Source organism: Pseudophryne corroboree, chromosome 10 (genome assembly GCF_028390025.1).
Source record: "Pseudophryne corroboree isolate aPseCor3 chromosome 10, aPseCor3.hap2, whole genome shotgun sequence".
Lineage (NCBI taxonomy): Eukaryota > Metazoa > Chordata > Amphibia > Anura > Myobatrachidae > Pseudophryne > Pseudophryne corroboree.
Window position 1 is genome coordinate 384,858,368 of NC_086453.1, and position 15,767 is coordinate 384,874,134.

Sequence of the window (15,767 nt, forward strand, 5' to 3'; positions counted from 1 at the left end):
ATAAGCGTGTGAGCGCCTTATCCACCCTAAGGGGTGTTTCCCAACGCGCCCTAACTTCTGGCGGGAAAGGGTATAACGCCAATAATTTTCTATCGGGGGAAACCCACGCATCATCACACACTTCATTTAATTTATCTGATTCAGGAAAAACTACAGGTAGTTTTTTTACACCCCACATAATACCCTTTTTTGTGGTACTTGTAGTATCAGAAATATGTAACACCTCCTTCATTGCCCTTAACATGTAACGTGTGGCCCTAATGGAAAATACGTTTGTTTCTTCACCGTCGACACTGGAGTCAGTGTCCGTGTCTGTGTCGACCGACTGAGGTAAATGGGCGTTTTAAAGCCCCTGACGGTGTTTGAGATGCCTGGACAGGTACTAATTGGTTTGCCGGCCGTCTCATGTCGTCAACCGACCTTGCAGCGTGTTGACATTATCACGTAATTCCCTAAATAAGCCATCCATTCCGGTGTCGACTCCCTAGAGAGTGACATCACCATTACAGGCAATTGCTCCGCCTCCTCACCAACATCGTCCTCATACATGTCGACACACACGTACCGACACACAGCACACACACAGGGAATGCTCTGATAGAGGACAGGACCCCACTAGCCCTTTGGGGAGACAGAGGGAGAGTTTGCCAGCACACACCAAAACGCTATAATTATACAGGGACAACCTTATATAAGTGTTTTCCCTTATAGCATCTTAATATATAATAATATCGCCAAATAAGTGCCCCCCCTCTCTGTTTTAACCCTGTTTCTGTAGTGCAGTGCAGGGGAGAGCCTGGGAGCCTTCCTAGCAGCGGAGCTGTGTAGGAAAATGGCGCTGTGTGCTGAGGAGAATAGGCCCCGCCCCCTTTTCGGCGGGCTTCTTCTCCCGTTTTTCTGACAACCTGGCAGGGGTTAAATACATCCATATAGCCCCAGAGGCTATATGTGATGTATTTTTAGCCAGCATAGGTACTTTCATTGCTGCCCAGGGCGCCCCCCCCAGCGCCCTGCACCCTCAGTGACCGCTGGTGTGAAGTGTGCTGAGAGCAATGGCGCACAGCTGCAGTGCTGTGCGCTACCTCATGAAGACTGAGAAGTCTTCAGCCGCCGATTTCTGGACCTCTTCTCTCTTCAGCATCTGCAAGGGGGTCGGCGGCGAGGCTCCGGTGACCCATCCAGGCTGTACCTGTGATCGTCCCTCTGGAGCTAGTGTCCAGTAGCCTAAGAAGCCAATCCATCCTGCACGCAGGTGAGTTCACTTCTTCTCCCCTAAGTCCCTCGTTGCAGTGATCCTGTTGCCAGCAGGACTCACTGAAAATAAAAAACCTAACAAAACTTTTACTCTAAGCAGCTCTTTAGGAGAGCCACCTAGATTGCACCCTTCTCGGCCGGGCACAAAAACCTAACTGAGGCTTGGAGGAGGGTCATGGGGGGAGGAGCCAGTGCACACCACCTGATCCTAAAGCTTTTACTTTTGTGCCCTGTCTCCTGCGGAGCCGCTATTCCCCATGGTCCTGACGGAGTCCCCAGCATCCACTTAGGACGTCAGAGAAAATTAAATATCAGGTGCTAGCACTACAAGGAACAGAATGCCTTCAAAATGCTTCTCCCATTCAATGCCTTCTCACACATGGAAACAAAGAAGGCATTGAATGGGAGCAGCATTTAGAAGGCATGCTGTTCCTTGTAGTGCTAATGGAAGATCCTGGGGATGGCTCCCAGATAAGCTTGCTCTCTGTCTGGATGCATTTTAGTATGAGCCTTTATCATGAGGCCTTACTGTAGACAAATCACATGACCCTATGTGGGCACTGCCATTATGTAGTGTTAGGACTGCTGAACATGTCTTTGCAAACGCATGCGACCAATTTCTCTAAAATTCTATTACCAGATAGGTTCAGGTATGGTTACAGATCATTATTAGTGTGCTGGGGGGATACCAGGGAAGGAATGTGCACCGGCCGCCGGACAGGAAATGGGCGCCAGCCGCCGGGCGGGGAATGGGCGCCAGCCGCAGGGCGGGGAATGGGCGCCAGCCGCAGGGCGGGGAATGGGCGCCAGCCGCAGGGCGGGGAATGGGCGCCAGCCGCAGGGCGGGGAATGGGCGCCAGCCGCAGGGCGGGGAATGGGCGCCAGCTATAAGGCAGATGTAAGTTTCGCCGGTGTGACCAATTTACAGCATCTTCAAATGCTGACCGTGGGCATCACAGTCCTTGCGCATTTGGCTGCTCGGATATACACCAGGGGCGGCTTGTAGAGGCATTTGCATGAAGTCGCAGACGTGCGACCAGCAGAAGACACAGACGCCGCTGCTTCCGACTCAGTATCACGCCCTTACTCACTAGTACAGTGCTGTTGCTATTTATTGAGCATGTCATTCATTATTACTAAGCAAATACACCGATATGTTCTCCATTCAATGTGACTGCATTGGGGTATCACTGTGTGTTATTATTGCGTAAGTGTGTATTGTGTGTCATGTTACTTCCTGTCTGTGTGCTCTATGGATCTGGATTAGAGGTGTCGGCATCTACTCTCCCTGTGTGTGACTGCATTGTGGTATCACTGTGTGTTATTATTGTGTAAGTGTGTTTTGTGTGTCATGTTACTTCCTGTCTGTGTGCTCTATGGATCTGGATTAGAGGTGTCGGCATCTACTCTCCCTGTGTGTGACTGCATTGTGGTATCACTGTGTGTTATTATTGTGTAAGTGTGTTTTGTGTGTCATGTTACTTCCTGTCTGTGTGCTCTATGGATCTGGATTAGAGGTGTCGGCATCTACTCTCCCTGTGTGTGACTGCATTGGGGTATAACTGTGTGTTATTATTGTGTAAGTGTATATTGTGTCATGTTACTTCCTGTGTGTGTGCTCTATGAATCTGGATTAGAGGTGTTGGCATCTACTCTCCCTGTGTGTGACTGCATTGGGGTATAACTGTGTGTTATTATTGTGTAAGTGTATATTGTGTCATGTTACTTCCTGTGTGTGTGCTCTATGGATCTGGATTAGAGGTGTTGGCATCTACTCTCCCTGTGTGTGACTGCATTGGGGTATCACGGTGTGTTATTATTGTGTAAGTGTGTATTGTGTGTCATGTTACTTCCCGTCTGTGTGCTCTATGGATCTGGATTAGAGGTGTCGGCATCTACTCTCCCTGTGTGTGACTGCATTGGGGTATCACTGTGTGTTATTATTGTGTAAGTGTGTATTGTGTGTCATGTTACTTCCCGTCTGTGTGCTCTATGGATCTGGATTAGAGGTGTCGGCATCTACTCTCCCTGTGTGTGACTGCATTGGGGTATCACTGTGTGTTATTATTGTGTAAGTGTGTATTGTGTGTCATGTTATTTCCCGTCTGTGTGCTCTATGGATCTGGATTAGAGGTGTCGGCATCTACTCTCCCTGTGTGTGACTGCAGGAAGCTGCTCGTGGGTAATATTCACTTTATCATGTATCTCAGTACAAGAGATGATACGGATGTTATACTGTGTGTTTCCCCTTCATAAATGTACCGTTTTGTTTTGAACAGATAAGTTTTGTGACACGCGCTGGCAAAAGTAACGGACTTGTTACCCAAAGCCGCCGCGTGTGACAATCAGCCGGGACGCCCCACTTACTCTCTTTACTGGGTCCAGGAAGATCTTGGTGTAGAACAGCTGGTCGCTGTCGTCGTCGGCTCCGCTCCAGTCCGCCGTCAGCTTGTGCAGATGTGAAGCGTAGCCTATAAACGCTGCAGACGGGAAAGAGGACAACTTGTAAAACGTTTAGCACAGAAGAATTTTGTAGAGTAAAACAGTCGTAAAGCAATAAAAATGGGGACTGCCAAAGGGTACAGCCAGCCACGTCCTAATGAGCTCCAGCTGCAGCGTCTCCGTCTCTCCCCTTACTACCACCGCTTTGACTATCACCTGTAGTGTGAGCATTGAGGCTGGAAGTACACCGTCAGTAAGGCACATTAGCCCCCCGTGGCGGGGAGCACACTGTCTGTAAGGCACATTAGCCCCACGTGGCGGGGAGCACACTGTCTGTAAGGCACATTAGCCCCACGTGGCAGGGAGCACACTGTCAGTAAGGCACATTAGCCCCACGTGGCAGGGCTGGGGTGCGCCGGGTGGGTGCGCGTCACCTCAGCTAGCTTATATCTGGACAATGCGTGACCTGGACATACGCTGCGTCACTGTCACTGACTGTACTGGGACTTACCGTCATCTGTTATACCAATAAATCTATAACCCTCAGTGGTCAGAGAGCACACTGCCGGCAGGGCCGGGGTATGGACTGTGGGGGCTACACTGCGATGTGACAACGCACATCAGAGAGCTGGCACCACCAAGCGTCCCTGTGAGGCAGCGACTCCAGATTCACATGTGACGCGGTTACGGCTGGATACGGCGGGGAGACGTATCGGGTACCGCCAGCGCAGTAATGCAGGATTGGCGTGCTACAGCAAAGCTTCCTGATGGCGGGCCCCCTGCAGCCTATAATCTGCTTTATCACAATGATCGACCGTACCTGAGGACCCCAGAAAGCGCTTGCCCTCTCTCACGGACGGGTACTTGGCCTCAAATCGTCGCTCCGGATAGGCCACGGCTTCCGCAGAGAAGACCACTTTACTTTTGGCTTGTCTGAATTTCTTGAGCAGCTCCGCCGTCCCCGAGGCGATCACAGTGTCATAGCTTACAGCAAAACAAACAGTAACAATCACTGAGACGTATTAAACAGCATTCATATAACGTAACATATCGCCCCAGGCCAGCGGCTTCTCCCGCCATCCCCCAAACCAATGACAAGTACATTTACCATCGCCTATTATTCAGTGCCTACAAACCGGTGACAATACTGAGGCACGAGGCATGGAACGCTACATCACTAGTCCTTACTCACAGCCACCAACTCAGACGTTTGCTTTCATTTCTACACTCCTCTAGAAAGACAGTAGCTCATCTCTGATTGGGTGCTATGGGATCCAGCATCATTTGCATGGTCTGCAGTGACTGGTCACAGCACGGAGGAGCCGGCTGCGCTCCGCTCTGAGCTGCAGTGTACACAGCAATTACTGCGTCCCCCTGTACGTCGCCCTGCGTTACCTTTCTGTGAAGAGGATGATCAGATCTTCGTTATCTGCGTATTGCTCCAGGGCGGCCTTTAGGAGCTGGACTTTCTGCCCGTCTCCGCGCCACTCTTCCCCGAGGCCCAGCACCTGCCGTTATATGAGAGAAGACGCACACTAAGAAGTGATGCAGAGCTGAACGTGCCGCTCACTATGGAGCATAGCGTGCCTGTTTAGTCAGTGCACATACGATGAGTATTGGGTCAGTGTGAGGGAAGGGTTACGGGTCAGAGCAGTTAGCGTATGAGTATTGGGTCAGTGTGAGGGAAGGGTTACGGGTCGGAGCAGTTAGCGTATGAGTATTGGGTCAGTGTGAGGGAAGGGTTACGGGTCGGAGCAGTTAGTGTATGAGTATTGGGTCAGTGTGAGGGAAGGGTTACGGGTCGGAGCAGTTAGTGTATGAGTATTGGGTCAGTGTGAGGGAAGGGTTACGGGTCTGAGCAGTTAGTGTATGAGTATTGGGTCAGTGTGAGGGAAGGGTTACGGGTCGGAGCAGTTAGTGTATGAGTATTGGGTCAGTGTGAGGGAAGGGTTACGGGTCGGAGCAGTTAGTGTATGAGTATTGGGTCAGTGTGAGGGAAGGGTTACGGGTCAGAGCAGTTAGCGTATGAGTATTGGGTCAGTGTGAGGGAAGGGTTACGGGTCGGAGCAGTTAGCGTATGAGTATTGGGTCAGTGTGAGGGAAGGGTTACGGGTCGGAGCAGTTAGTGTATGAGTATTGGGTCAGTGTGAGGGAAGGGTTACGGGTCGGAGCAGTTAGTGTATGAGTATTGGGTCAGTGTGAGGGAAGGGTTACGGGTCGGAGCAGTTAGCTCTGCCGTTGCTCAGGGTTACTTGGGGCTAGGGAATATTTCTGCCTGTGACACCTGGAGTATTTCCTGTGTGGGATCAGGAATTCCTGGCAGGGCCTCGGGGTCAGCGACGTCTCACATACCTTCACTTTGTAGTTGAAGCATTGCAGTGATCTCTGAAAGCGTCTGAAGCCGTCTGTCTCCTCCGTGGCCACAGTCAGGACTAGGAGGTTGTCTGAGCAAGAGAGAGAGACCGCCATCACTACTGCGCCATACACACATCCAGCACGTACTGTCATAGTGACGCAGCGATAGAGGGCGAAAACACTGCAGGCGGCCATGGTGCGGGCTCAACACACACACACACACACACACACACACACACATAGATAGATATATATATATATATCTATCTATCTATCAGGGCTGCATGTGACAGGGGCAGTGACATGATGTGAGGAGGGGAATGGAGGCAGCAGGAAGCCACAGACTGAGAGTTATATAGAGGGAGGAGCAGGGTCCCCAGCAGCACAGAGTATATCAGGAGATGAGTGATGTGTCAGTGAGGACAGGGCTGCATGTGACAGAGGCAGTGACATGATGTGAGGAGGGGAATGAAGGCAGCAGGAAGCCACAGACTGAGAGTTATATAGTGAGAGGATCAGGGTCTCCAGCAGCACAGAGTATATCAAGAGTATATCAGGAGATGAGTGATGTGTCAGTGAGGACAGGGCTGCATGTGATAGGGGTAGTGACATGATGTGAGGAGGGGAATGGAGGCAGCAGGAAGCCACAGACTGAGAGTTATATAGTGGGAGGAGCAGGGTCCCCAGCAGCACAGAGTATATCAGGAGATGAGGGCTGTGTCAGTGAGGACAGGGCAGCATGTGATAGGGGTAGTGACATGATGTGAGGAGGGGAATGGAGGCAGCAGGAAGCCACAGACTGAGAGTTATATAGTGGGAGGAGCAGGGTCCCCAGCAGCACAGAGTATATCAGGAGATGAGGGCTGTGTCAGTGAGGACAGGGCAGCATGTGATAGGGGTAGTGACATGATGTGAGGAGGGGAATGGAGGCAGCAGGAAGCCACAGACTGAGAGTTATATAGTGGGAGGAGCAGGGTCCCCAGCAGCACAGAGGATATCAGGAGATGAGTGATGTGTCAGTGAGGACAGGGCTGCATGTGACAGGGGCAGTGACATGATGTGAGGAGGGGAATGGAGGCAGCAGGAAGCCACAGACTGAGAGTTATATAGTGGGAGGAGCAGGGTCCCCAGTAGCACAGAGTATATCAGGAGATGAGGGATGTGTCAGTGAGGACAGGGCTGCATGTGACAGGGGCAGTGACATGATGTGAGGCGGGGAATGGAGGCAGCAGGAAGCCACAGACTGAGAGTTATATAGTGGGAGGAGCAGGGTCCCCCAGCAGCACAGAGTATATCAGGAGATGAGGGATGTGTCAGTGAGGACAGGGCTGTATGTGACAGGGGCAGTGACATGATGTGAGGAGGGGAATGGAGGTAGCAGGAAGCTACAGACTGAGAGTTATATAGTGGGAGGAGCAGGAACCCCAGCAGCACAGAGTATATCAGGAGATGAGTGATGTGTCAGTGAGGACAGGGCTGTATGTGACAGGGGCAGTGACATGATGTGAGGAGGGGAATGGAGACAGCAGGAAGCCACAGACTGAGAGTTATATAGTGGGAGGAGCAGGGTGCCCAGCAGCACAGAGTATATCAGGAGATGAGTGATGTGTCAGTGAGGACAGGGCTGCATGTGACAGGGGCAGTGACATGATGTGAGGAGGGGAATGGAGGCAGCAGGAAGCCACAGACTGAGAGTTATATAGTGGGAGGAGCAGGGTCCCCAGCAGCACAGAGTATATCAGGAGATGAGTGATGTGTCAGTGAGGACAGGGCTGCATGTGACAGGAGCAGTGACATGATGTGAGGAGGGGAATGGAGGCCGCAGGAAGCCACAGACTGAGAGTTATATAGTGGGAGGAGCAGGGTCTCCAGCAGCACAGAGTATATCAGGAGATGAGTGATGTGTCAGTGAGGACAGGGCTGTATGTGACAGGGGCAGTGACATGATGTGAGGAGGGGAATGGAGGCAGCAGGAAGCCACAGACTGAGAGTTATATAGTGGGAGGAGCAGGGTCCCCAGCAGCACAGAGTATATCAGGAGATGAGTGATGTGTCAGTGAGGACAGGGCTGCATGTGATAGGGGTAGTGACATGATGTGAGGAGGGGAATGGAGGCAGCAGGAAGCCACAGACTGAGAGTTATATAGTGGGAGGAGCAGGGTCCCCAGCAGCACAGAGTATATCAGGAGATGAGTGATGTGACAGTGAGGACAGGGCTGCATGTGACAGGGGCAGTGACATGATGTGAGGAGGGGAATGGAGGCAGCAGGAAGCCACAGGCTGAGAGTTATATAGTGGGAGGAGCAGGGTCCCCAGCAGCACAGAGTATATCAGGAGATGAGGGCTGTGTCAGTGAGGACAGGGCAGCATGTGATAGGGGTAGTGACATGATGTGAGGAGGGGAATGGAGGCAGCAGGAAGCCACAGACTGAGAGTTATATAGTGGGAGGAGCAGGGTCCCCAGCAGCACAGAGGATATCAGGAGATGAGTGATGTGTCAGTGAGGACAGGGCTGCATGTGACAGGGGCAGTGACATGATGTGAGGAGGGGAATGGAGGCAGCAGGAAGCCACAGACTGAGAGTTATATAGTGGGAGGAGCAGGGTCCCCAGCAGCACAGAGTATATCAGGAGATGAGTGATGTGTCAGTGAGGACAGGGCTGCATGTGACAGGGGCAGTGACATGATGTGAGGAGGGGAATGGAGGCAGCAGGAAGCCACAGACTGAGAGTTATATAGTGGGAGGAGCAGGGTCCCCAGCAGCACAGAGTATATCAGGAGATGAGTGATGTGTCAGTGAGGACAGGGCTGCATGTGACAGGGGCAGTGACATGATGTGAGGAGGGGAATGGAGGCAGCAGGAAGCCACAGACTGAGAGTTATATAGTGGGAGGAGCAGGGTCCCCAGCAGCACAGAGTATATCAGGAGATGAGTGATGTGTCAGTGAGGACAGGGCTGCATGTGACAGGGGCAGTGACATGATGTGAGGAGGGGAATGGAGGCAGCAGGAAGCAACAGACTGAGAGTTATATAGTGAGAGGATCAGGGTCTCCAGCAGCACAGAGTATATCAAGAGTATATCAGGAGATGAGTGATGTGTCAGTGAGGACAGAGGTGCATGTGACAGGGGCAGTGACATGATGTGAGGAGGGGAATGGAGGCAGCAGGAAGTCACAGACTGAGAGTTATATAGTGGGAGGAGCAGGGTCCCCAGCAGCACAGAGTATATCAGGAGATGAGTGATGTGTCAGTGAGGACAGGGCTGCATGTGACCAGGGCAGTGACATGATGTGAGGAGGGGAATGGAGGCAGCAGGAAGTCACAGACTGAGAGTTATATAGTGGGAGAAGCAGGGTCCCCAGCAGCACAGAGTATATCAGGAGATGAGTGATGTGTGAGGACAGGACTGCATGTGACAGGGGCAGTGACATGATGTGAGGAGGGGAATGGAGGCAGCAGGAAGCCACAGACTGGGAGTTATATAGTGGAAAGAGCAGGGTCCCCAGCAGCACAGAGTATATCAGGAGATGAGGGCTGTGTCAGTGAGGACAGGGCAGCATGTGATAGGGGTAGTGACATGATGTGAGGAGGGGAATGGAGGCAGCAGGAAGCCCCAGACTGAGACTTATATAGTGGGAGGAGCAGGGTCCCCAGCAGCACAGAGTATATCAGGAGATGAGGGATGTGTGAGGATAGGACTGTATGTGACAGGGGCAGTGACATGATGTAAGGTGAGGAATGGAGGCAGCAGGAAGCCACAGACTGAGAGTTATATAGCGGGAGGAGCAGGGTCCCCAGTAGCACAGAGTATATCAGGAGATGAGTGATGTGTCAGTGAGGACAGGGCTGCATGTGACAGGGGCAGTGACATGATGTGAGGAGGGGAATGGAGGCAGCAGGAAGCCACAGACTGGGAGTTATATAGTGGAAAGAGCAGGGTCCCCAGCAGCACAGAGTATATCAGGAGATGAGTGATGTGTCAGTGAGGACAGGGCAGCATGTGATAGGGGTAGTGACATGATGTGAGGAGGGGAATGGAGGCAGCAGGAAGCCACAGACTGAGACTTATATAGTGGGAGGAGCAGGGTCCCCAGCAGCACAGAGTATATCAGGAGATGAGGGATGTGTGAGGATAGGACTGCATGTGACAGGGGCAGTGACATGATGTGAGGAGGGGAATGGAGGCAGCAGGAAGCCACAGACTGAGAGTTATATAGTGGGGGGAGCAGGGTCCCCAGCAGCACACAGTACTTATTTGAAGATCCTGATATATTGATGGACCTTTAATAAAACAGTACAAAGTTCAGAAAGGTAATGTATTCTACAGCAACCAATCACCTGTCTGATTTTATTTTCAAAACTGCACTAGATATAGAATAGAATAGTGGTTGCTATGAATTTAAGGTCAATGAGCAGATTCATCAAAGAGCATGAATCCCTATCACCATAAATGTCAGGAACAACCCAGCCGGCTGCAAGGTGAAATAACACGGGAAAGCGCATACATAGAGGTACCATCGCCATAGTTGCGCTATAATCGCCAGGACGGTAGTAACAGAATGGTAGAGGAAATGCGTTATTCCTTACAATGAAGTAGTATTTAATGAATAGCTTTAAATGTTGAAATTATTTACAATATTAAAATGTGATAAACAGTAGCACAGGGTCGGGAGTCCGGTAATAAATAGACTCAAATAGCAGCAATTTAGTCAATAAGCCCAGAAATACGTGAAATCTGGGAGCGGGTGGGCCCTAGCGTGTGTGTGTGATGGGGACTGTAGACTGTGGGGTGCTGGGACTGGGGAATGAGGAGAGACTCTCTGTAAGGTGCTGCATGGTCTGTACTAGTGTAATATTACAGCTAGGAGCGGAGACTGTACGGGGCTGTACGGGGTAACCTGTGTGCCGCTAGTCTCAGAGCTCCCTGCAGCCACGGGGAAAGAATAGAGGTATTTATTCTCTCCTGCCGCCTGTCTGTGTATACATTCCTAGAGCATATCCGCCACATTCTGCACACACTGCACGCATTATCTGAGCCCTCCTGGAGACCGGCCGTATACTAGCCACGCGTCCAGCTGCAGCACTTACCGGGTGCAGTCCTGCAACATATATAATGCAACCGCACAGACAGCGCATGCAGGAGTTTACATCATGTGCATATGGCAATGCGGCGCACTAATAGCGGATTCCTTCTCCAGTCACTGGCAGCTCATTATAGTGTCTGCAAATTACCGTATTATGAAGCAGGATTAACCCTTGTGTCACTGACTGAGCGACATCCCTAATATTACTGCAGAGAATAGCGGAAACGACAGATGTGGCTGGCGTGTATACTAGTACTGAGTATCTAATAACCCAGCTGTACTGTGCAATGAGAATTGTGCTGCTAATTGTTACTTGTGCTCCGTTTAGTGTTGGTTACCGCAATGTGACGTTGTGTGTACCCTGTATTGTTGTAGTGTGTACGGCGCTGTGACTTGTGGAAGCCTAGAAATAGAATGTAATAATAATTTCCCCCCTGACATGGTGGCCGGGGGGAGGGGGGCTGCCGCTGGGATACCGGTACACAGACACACCGGTGTCTGGGTGTGATATTAACGCACAGGATCGCAGTGCAATATGCCATCACACTGAGTGGACGCAGTAATCAGCCCCGTCCCTGCGGCCATACCTGTACTTTATACCTGTATAATATTATATACCTACCTGTACTGCGAGTTCTGTAAGTGTCTCCCAGGATCAACTGACCAGTATAAAAGGTCAGTGGAACCGTCTGAAAGTGAGAGCTGTCAGTCACATCTCAGAGGTTCCGCAGCAGCAGCAGCAGCCAGGTCCAGAGACTGGGGGAGGCTGTCACATATACTGGTCATACTGTAGTCAGAGATACCGTGTGTGTGTGTGTGTGTGTGTGTGTGTGTGTGTGTGTGTATGAGGTTCCGCAGCAGCAGCGGCAGCCAGGTCCAGAGACTGGGGGAGGCTGTCACATATACTGGTCATACTGTAGTCAGAGATACCGTGTGTGTGTGTGTGTGTGTGTGTGTGTGTATGAGGTTCCGCAGCAGCAGCGGCAGCCAGGTCCAGAGACTGGGGGAGGCTGTCACATATACTGGTCATACTGTAGTGAGAGATACCGGGGAGACTGGCCGCTACACCTCATACACTGGTTATATATATATATATATATATATATATATATATATATATATATATATATATATATATATATATATATATATATATACACACACACACACACACACACACACACACTGCACCTCACATAAATATAAAGTATAACTATATACACATCAGCGACCACTGCACAGTTATGTCACACACTCAGTCTATATATAGATAGATATATACACATATACATACACACACACATATAGAGTGTATGCACGCACACAGTATATATACACACAGGCACACACACAGTATATACACACAGTATATACACACACACACACAGTATATACACACACAGTACATACACAGTATATACACACACACACTATATACACACACAGTATATACACACACACACACAGTATATACACACACACACACACACACACACACAGTATATACACACACACACACACACACACACACACAGTATATACACACACAGTATATACACACACACACACACACACACACACACACACAGTATATACACACACACACAGTATATACACACACACACACACAGTATATACACACACAGTATATACACACACACACACACAGTATATACACACACACACACTATATATACACACAGTATATACACACACACACACACACACAGTATATATACACACACACAGTATACACACACACAGTATATACACACACACACAGTATATACACACAGTATACACACACACAGTATATATATACACACACACACAGTATATACACACACACACACACACACACAGTATACACACACACAGTATATACACACACAGTATATACACACACACAGTATACACACGCACAGTATACACACACACAGTATACACACACACAGTATATACACACACAGTATACACACACACAGTATACACACACACAGTATATATACACACACACAGTATATACACACACAGTATATATACACACACACACAGTATATACACACACACAGTATACACACGCACAGTATACACACACAGTATATACACACACACAGTATATATATACACACACACACACACAGTATACACACACAGTATACACACACACACAGTATATATACACACACACAGTATATACACACAGTATACACACACACAGTATATACACACACAGTATATACACACACAGTATACACACACACAGTATATACACACACAGTATACACACACACAGTATATACACACACACACAGTATATACACACACACAGTATACACACACACACAGTATATACACACAGCAGCCACGGCCGGGGGCACTATGGTCACCTGTGTCAGTGCTGGGGCCCGGGGCCCCCCGGGGCAGGAGCAGCAGCAGCAGCAGTAGCGGGAGCATGTCGCCGTCACTCCGGGTCAGCAGCAGCCGCCTCTCTCCCGCCGCCCCAAACACCCGGGACTCTGCCACGCAGTGACCACGCCCCCACCGCCACACCGGGCCCTCAGTGGCCAGAGCAGTGAGCAGGGAACCGCCCACCTCACAACCACCCTTTCCCTGCCGCGGTGCCGGCCATGCTGCAACACTGTCACATGATCACTCTCATAGCGGCACCCTCATACACCAACTCCCGGAGACCGGGCCAGAGGGTGCACCTACCCTGCCACACCACACTGTACCCACCCCCTGCCACACTGCACCTACCCCCTGCCACACTGCACCCACCCCCTGCCACACTGTACCCACCCCCTGCCACACTGTACCCACCCCCTGCCACACTGCACTTACCCCCTGCCACACTGTACCCACCCCCTGCCACACTGCACCCACCCCCTTCCACACTGTACCCACCCCCTGCCACACTGCACCTACCCCCTGCCACACTGTACCTGCCACACTGCACCCACCCCCTGCCACACTGCACCTACCCTGCCACACTGCACCCACCCCCTTCCACACTGTACCCACCCCCTGCCACACTGCACCTACCCCCTGCCACACTGCACCTACCCCCTGCCACACTGTACCTGCCACACTGCACCCACCCCCTGCCACACTGCACCTACCCTGCCACACTGTACCTACCCCCTGCCACACTGCACCTACCCCCTGCCACACTGTACCCACCCCCTGCCACACTGCACCTACCCCCTGCCACACTGCACCCACCCCCTGCCACACTGTACCCACCCCCTGCCACACTGTACCCACCCCCTGCCACACTGCACTTACCCCCTGCCACACTGTACCCACCCCCTGCCACACTGCACCCACCCCCTTCCACACTGTACCCACCCCCTGCCACACTGCACCTACCCCCTGCCACACTGTACCTGCCACACTGCACCCACCCCCTGCCACACTGCACCTACCCTGCCACACTGCACCCACCCCCTTCCACACTGTACCCACCCCCTGCCACACTGCACCTACCCCCTGCCACACTGCACCTACCCCCTGCCACACTGTACCTGCCACACTGCACCCACCCCCTGCCACACTGCACCTACCCTGCCACACTGTACCTACCCCCTGCCACACTGCACCTACCCCCTGCCACACTGTACCCACCCCCTGCCACACTGCACCTACCCCCTGCCACACTGCACCTACCCCCTGCCACACTGTACCTGCCACACTGCACCCACCCCCTGCCACACTGCACCTACCCTGCCACACTGCACCCACCCCCTTCCACACTGTACCCACCCCCTGCCACACTGCACCTACCCCCTGCCACACTGCACCTACCCCCTGCCACACTGTACCTGCCACACTGCACCCACCCCCTGCCACACTGCACCTACCCTGCCACACTGTACCTACCCCCTGCCACACTGCACCTACCCCCTGCCACACTGTACCCACCCCCTGCCACACTGCACCTACCCCCTGCCACACTGCACCTACCCCCTGCCACACTGTACCTGCCACACTGCACCCACCCCCTGCCACACTGCACCTACCCTGCCACACTGTACCTACCCCCTGCCACACTGCACCTACCCCCTGCCACACTGTACCCACCCCCTGCCACACTGCATCTACCCCCTGCCACACTGCACCTACCCCCTGCCACACTGTACCTACCCCCTGCCACACTGCACCTACCCCCTGCCACACTGTACCTGCCACACTGCACCCACCCCCTGCCACACTGCACCTACCCTGCCACACTGCACCTACCCCATGCCACACTGTACCCACCCCCTGCCACACTGCATCTACCCCCTGCCACACTGCACCCACCCCCTGCCACACTGCACCCACCCCCTGCCACACTGCACCTACCCCCTGCCACACTGTACCTACCCCTTGCCACACTGCACCTACCCCCTGCCACACTGTACCTGCCACACTGCACCCACCCCCTGCCACACTGCACCTACCCTGCCACACTGTACCTACCCCCTGCCACACTGCACCTACCCCCTGCCACACTGTACCCACCCCCTGCCACACTGCATCTACCCCCTGCCACACTGCACCCACCCCCTGCCACACTGCATCTACCCCCTGCCACACTGTACCTGCCACACTGCACCCACCCCCTGCCACACTGCACCTACCCCCTG

At 52.2% G+C, this 15,767-nt stretch overlaps 1 protein-coding gene across 1 annotated transcript in view; it reads right to left on the reverse strand.

Annotated features, from left to right (window-relative positions):
• Positions 1-13,815, reverse strand: part of PLOD1 (procollagen-lysine,2-oxoglutarate 5-dioxygenase 1) — a 39,617-nt gene extending 25,802 nt beyond the window's left edge. The window contains exons 1-5 of the mRNA XM_063943870.1: positions 13,527-13,815; positions 6,049-6,140; positions 5,092-5,204; positions 4,517-4,680; positions 3,622-3,734 (exon numbers count right to left, since the gene is read on the reverse strand). Of these exons, the coding sequence (XP_063799940.1) occupies positions 3,622-3,734; positions 4,517-4,680; positions 5,092-5,204; positions 6,049-6,140; positions 13,527-13,593 (549 nt within the window). The 5' untranslated portion in view covers positions 13,594-13,815. The remainder of the gene's footprint in view (positions 1-3,621; positions 3,735-4,516; positions 4,681-5,091; positions 5,205-6,048; positions 6,141-13,526) is intronic.
• Positions 13,816-15,767: the final 1,952 nt, after the last annotated feature.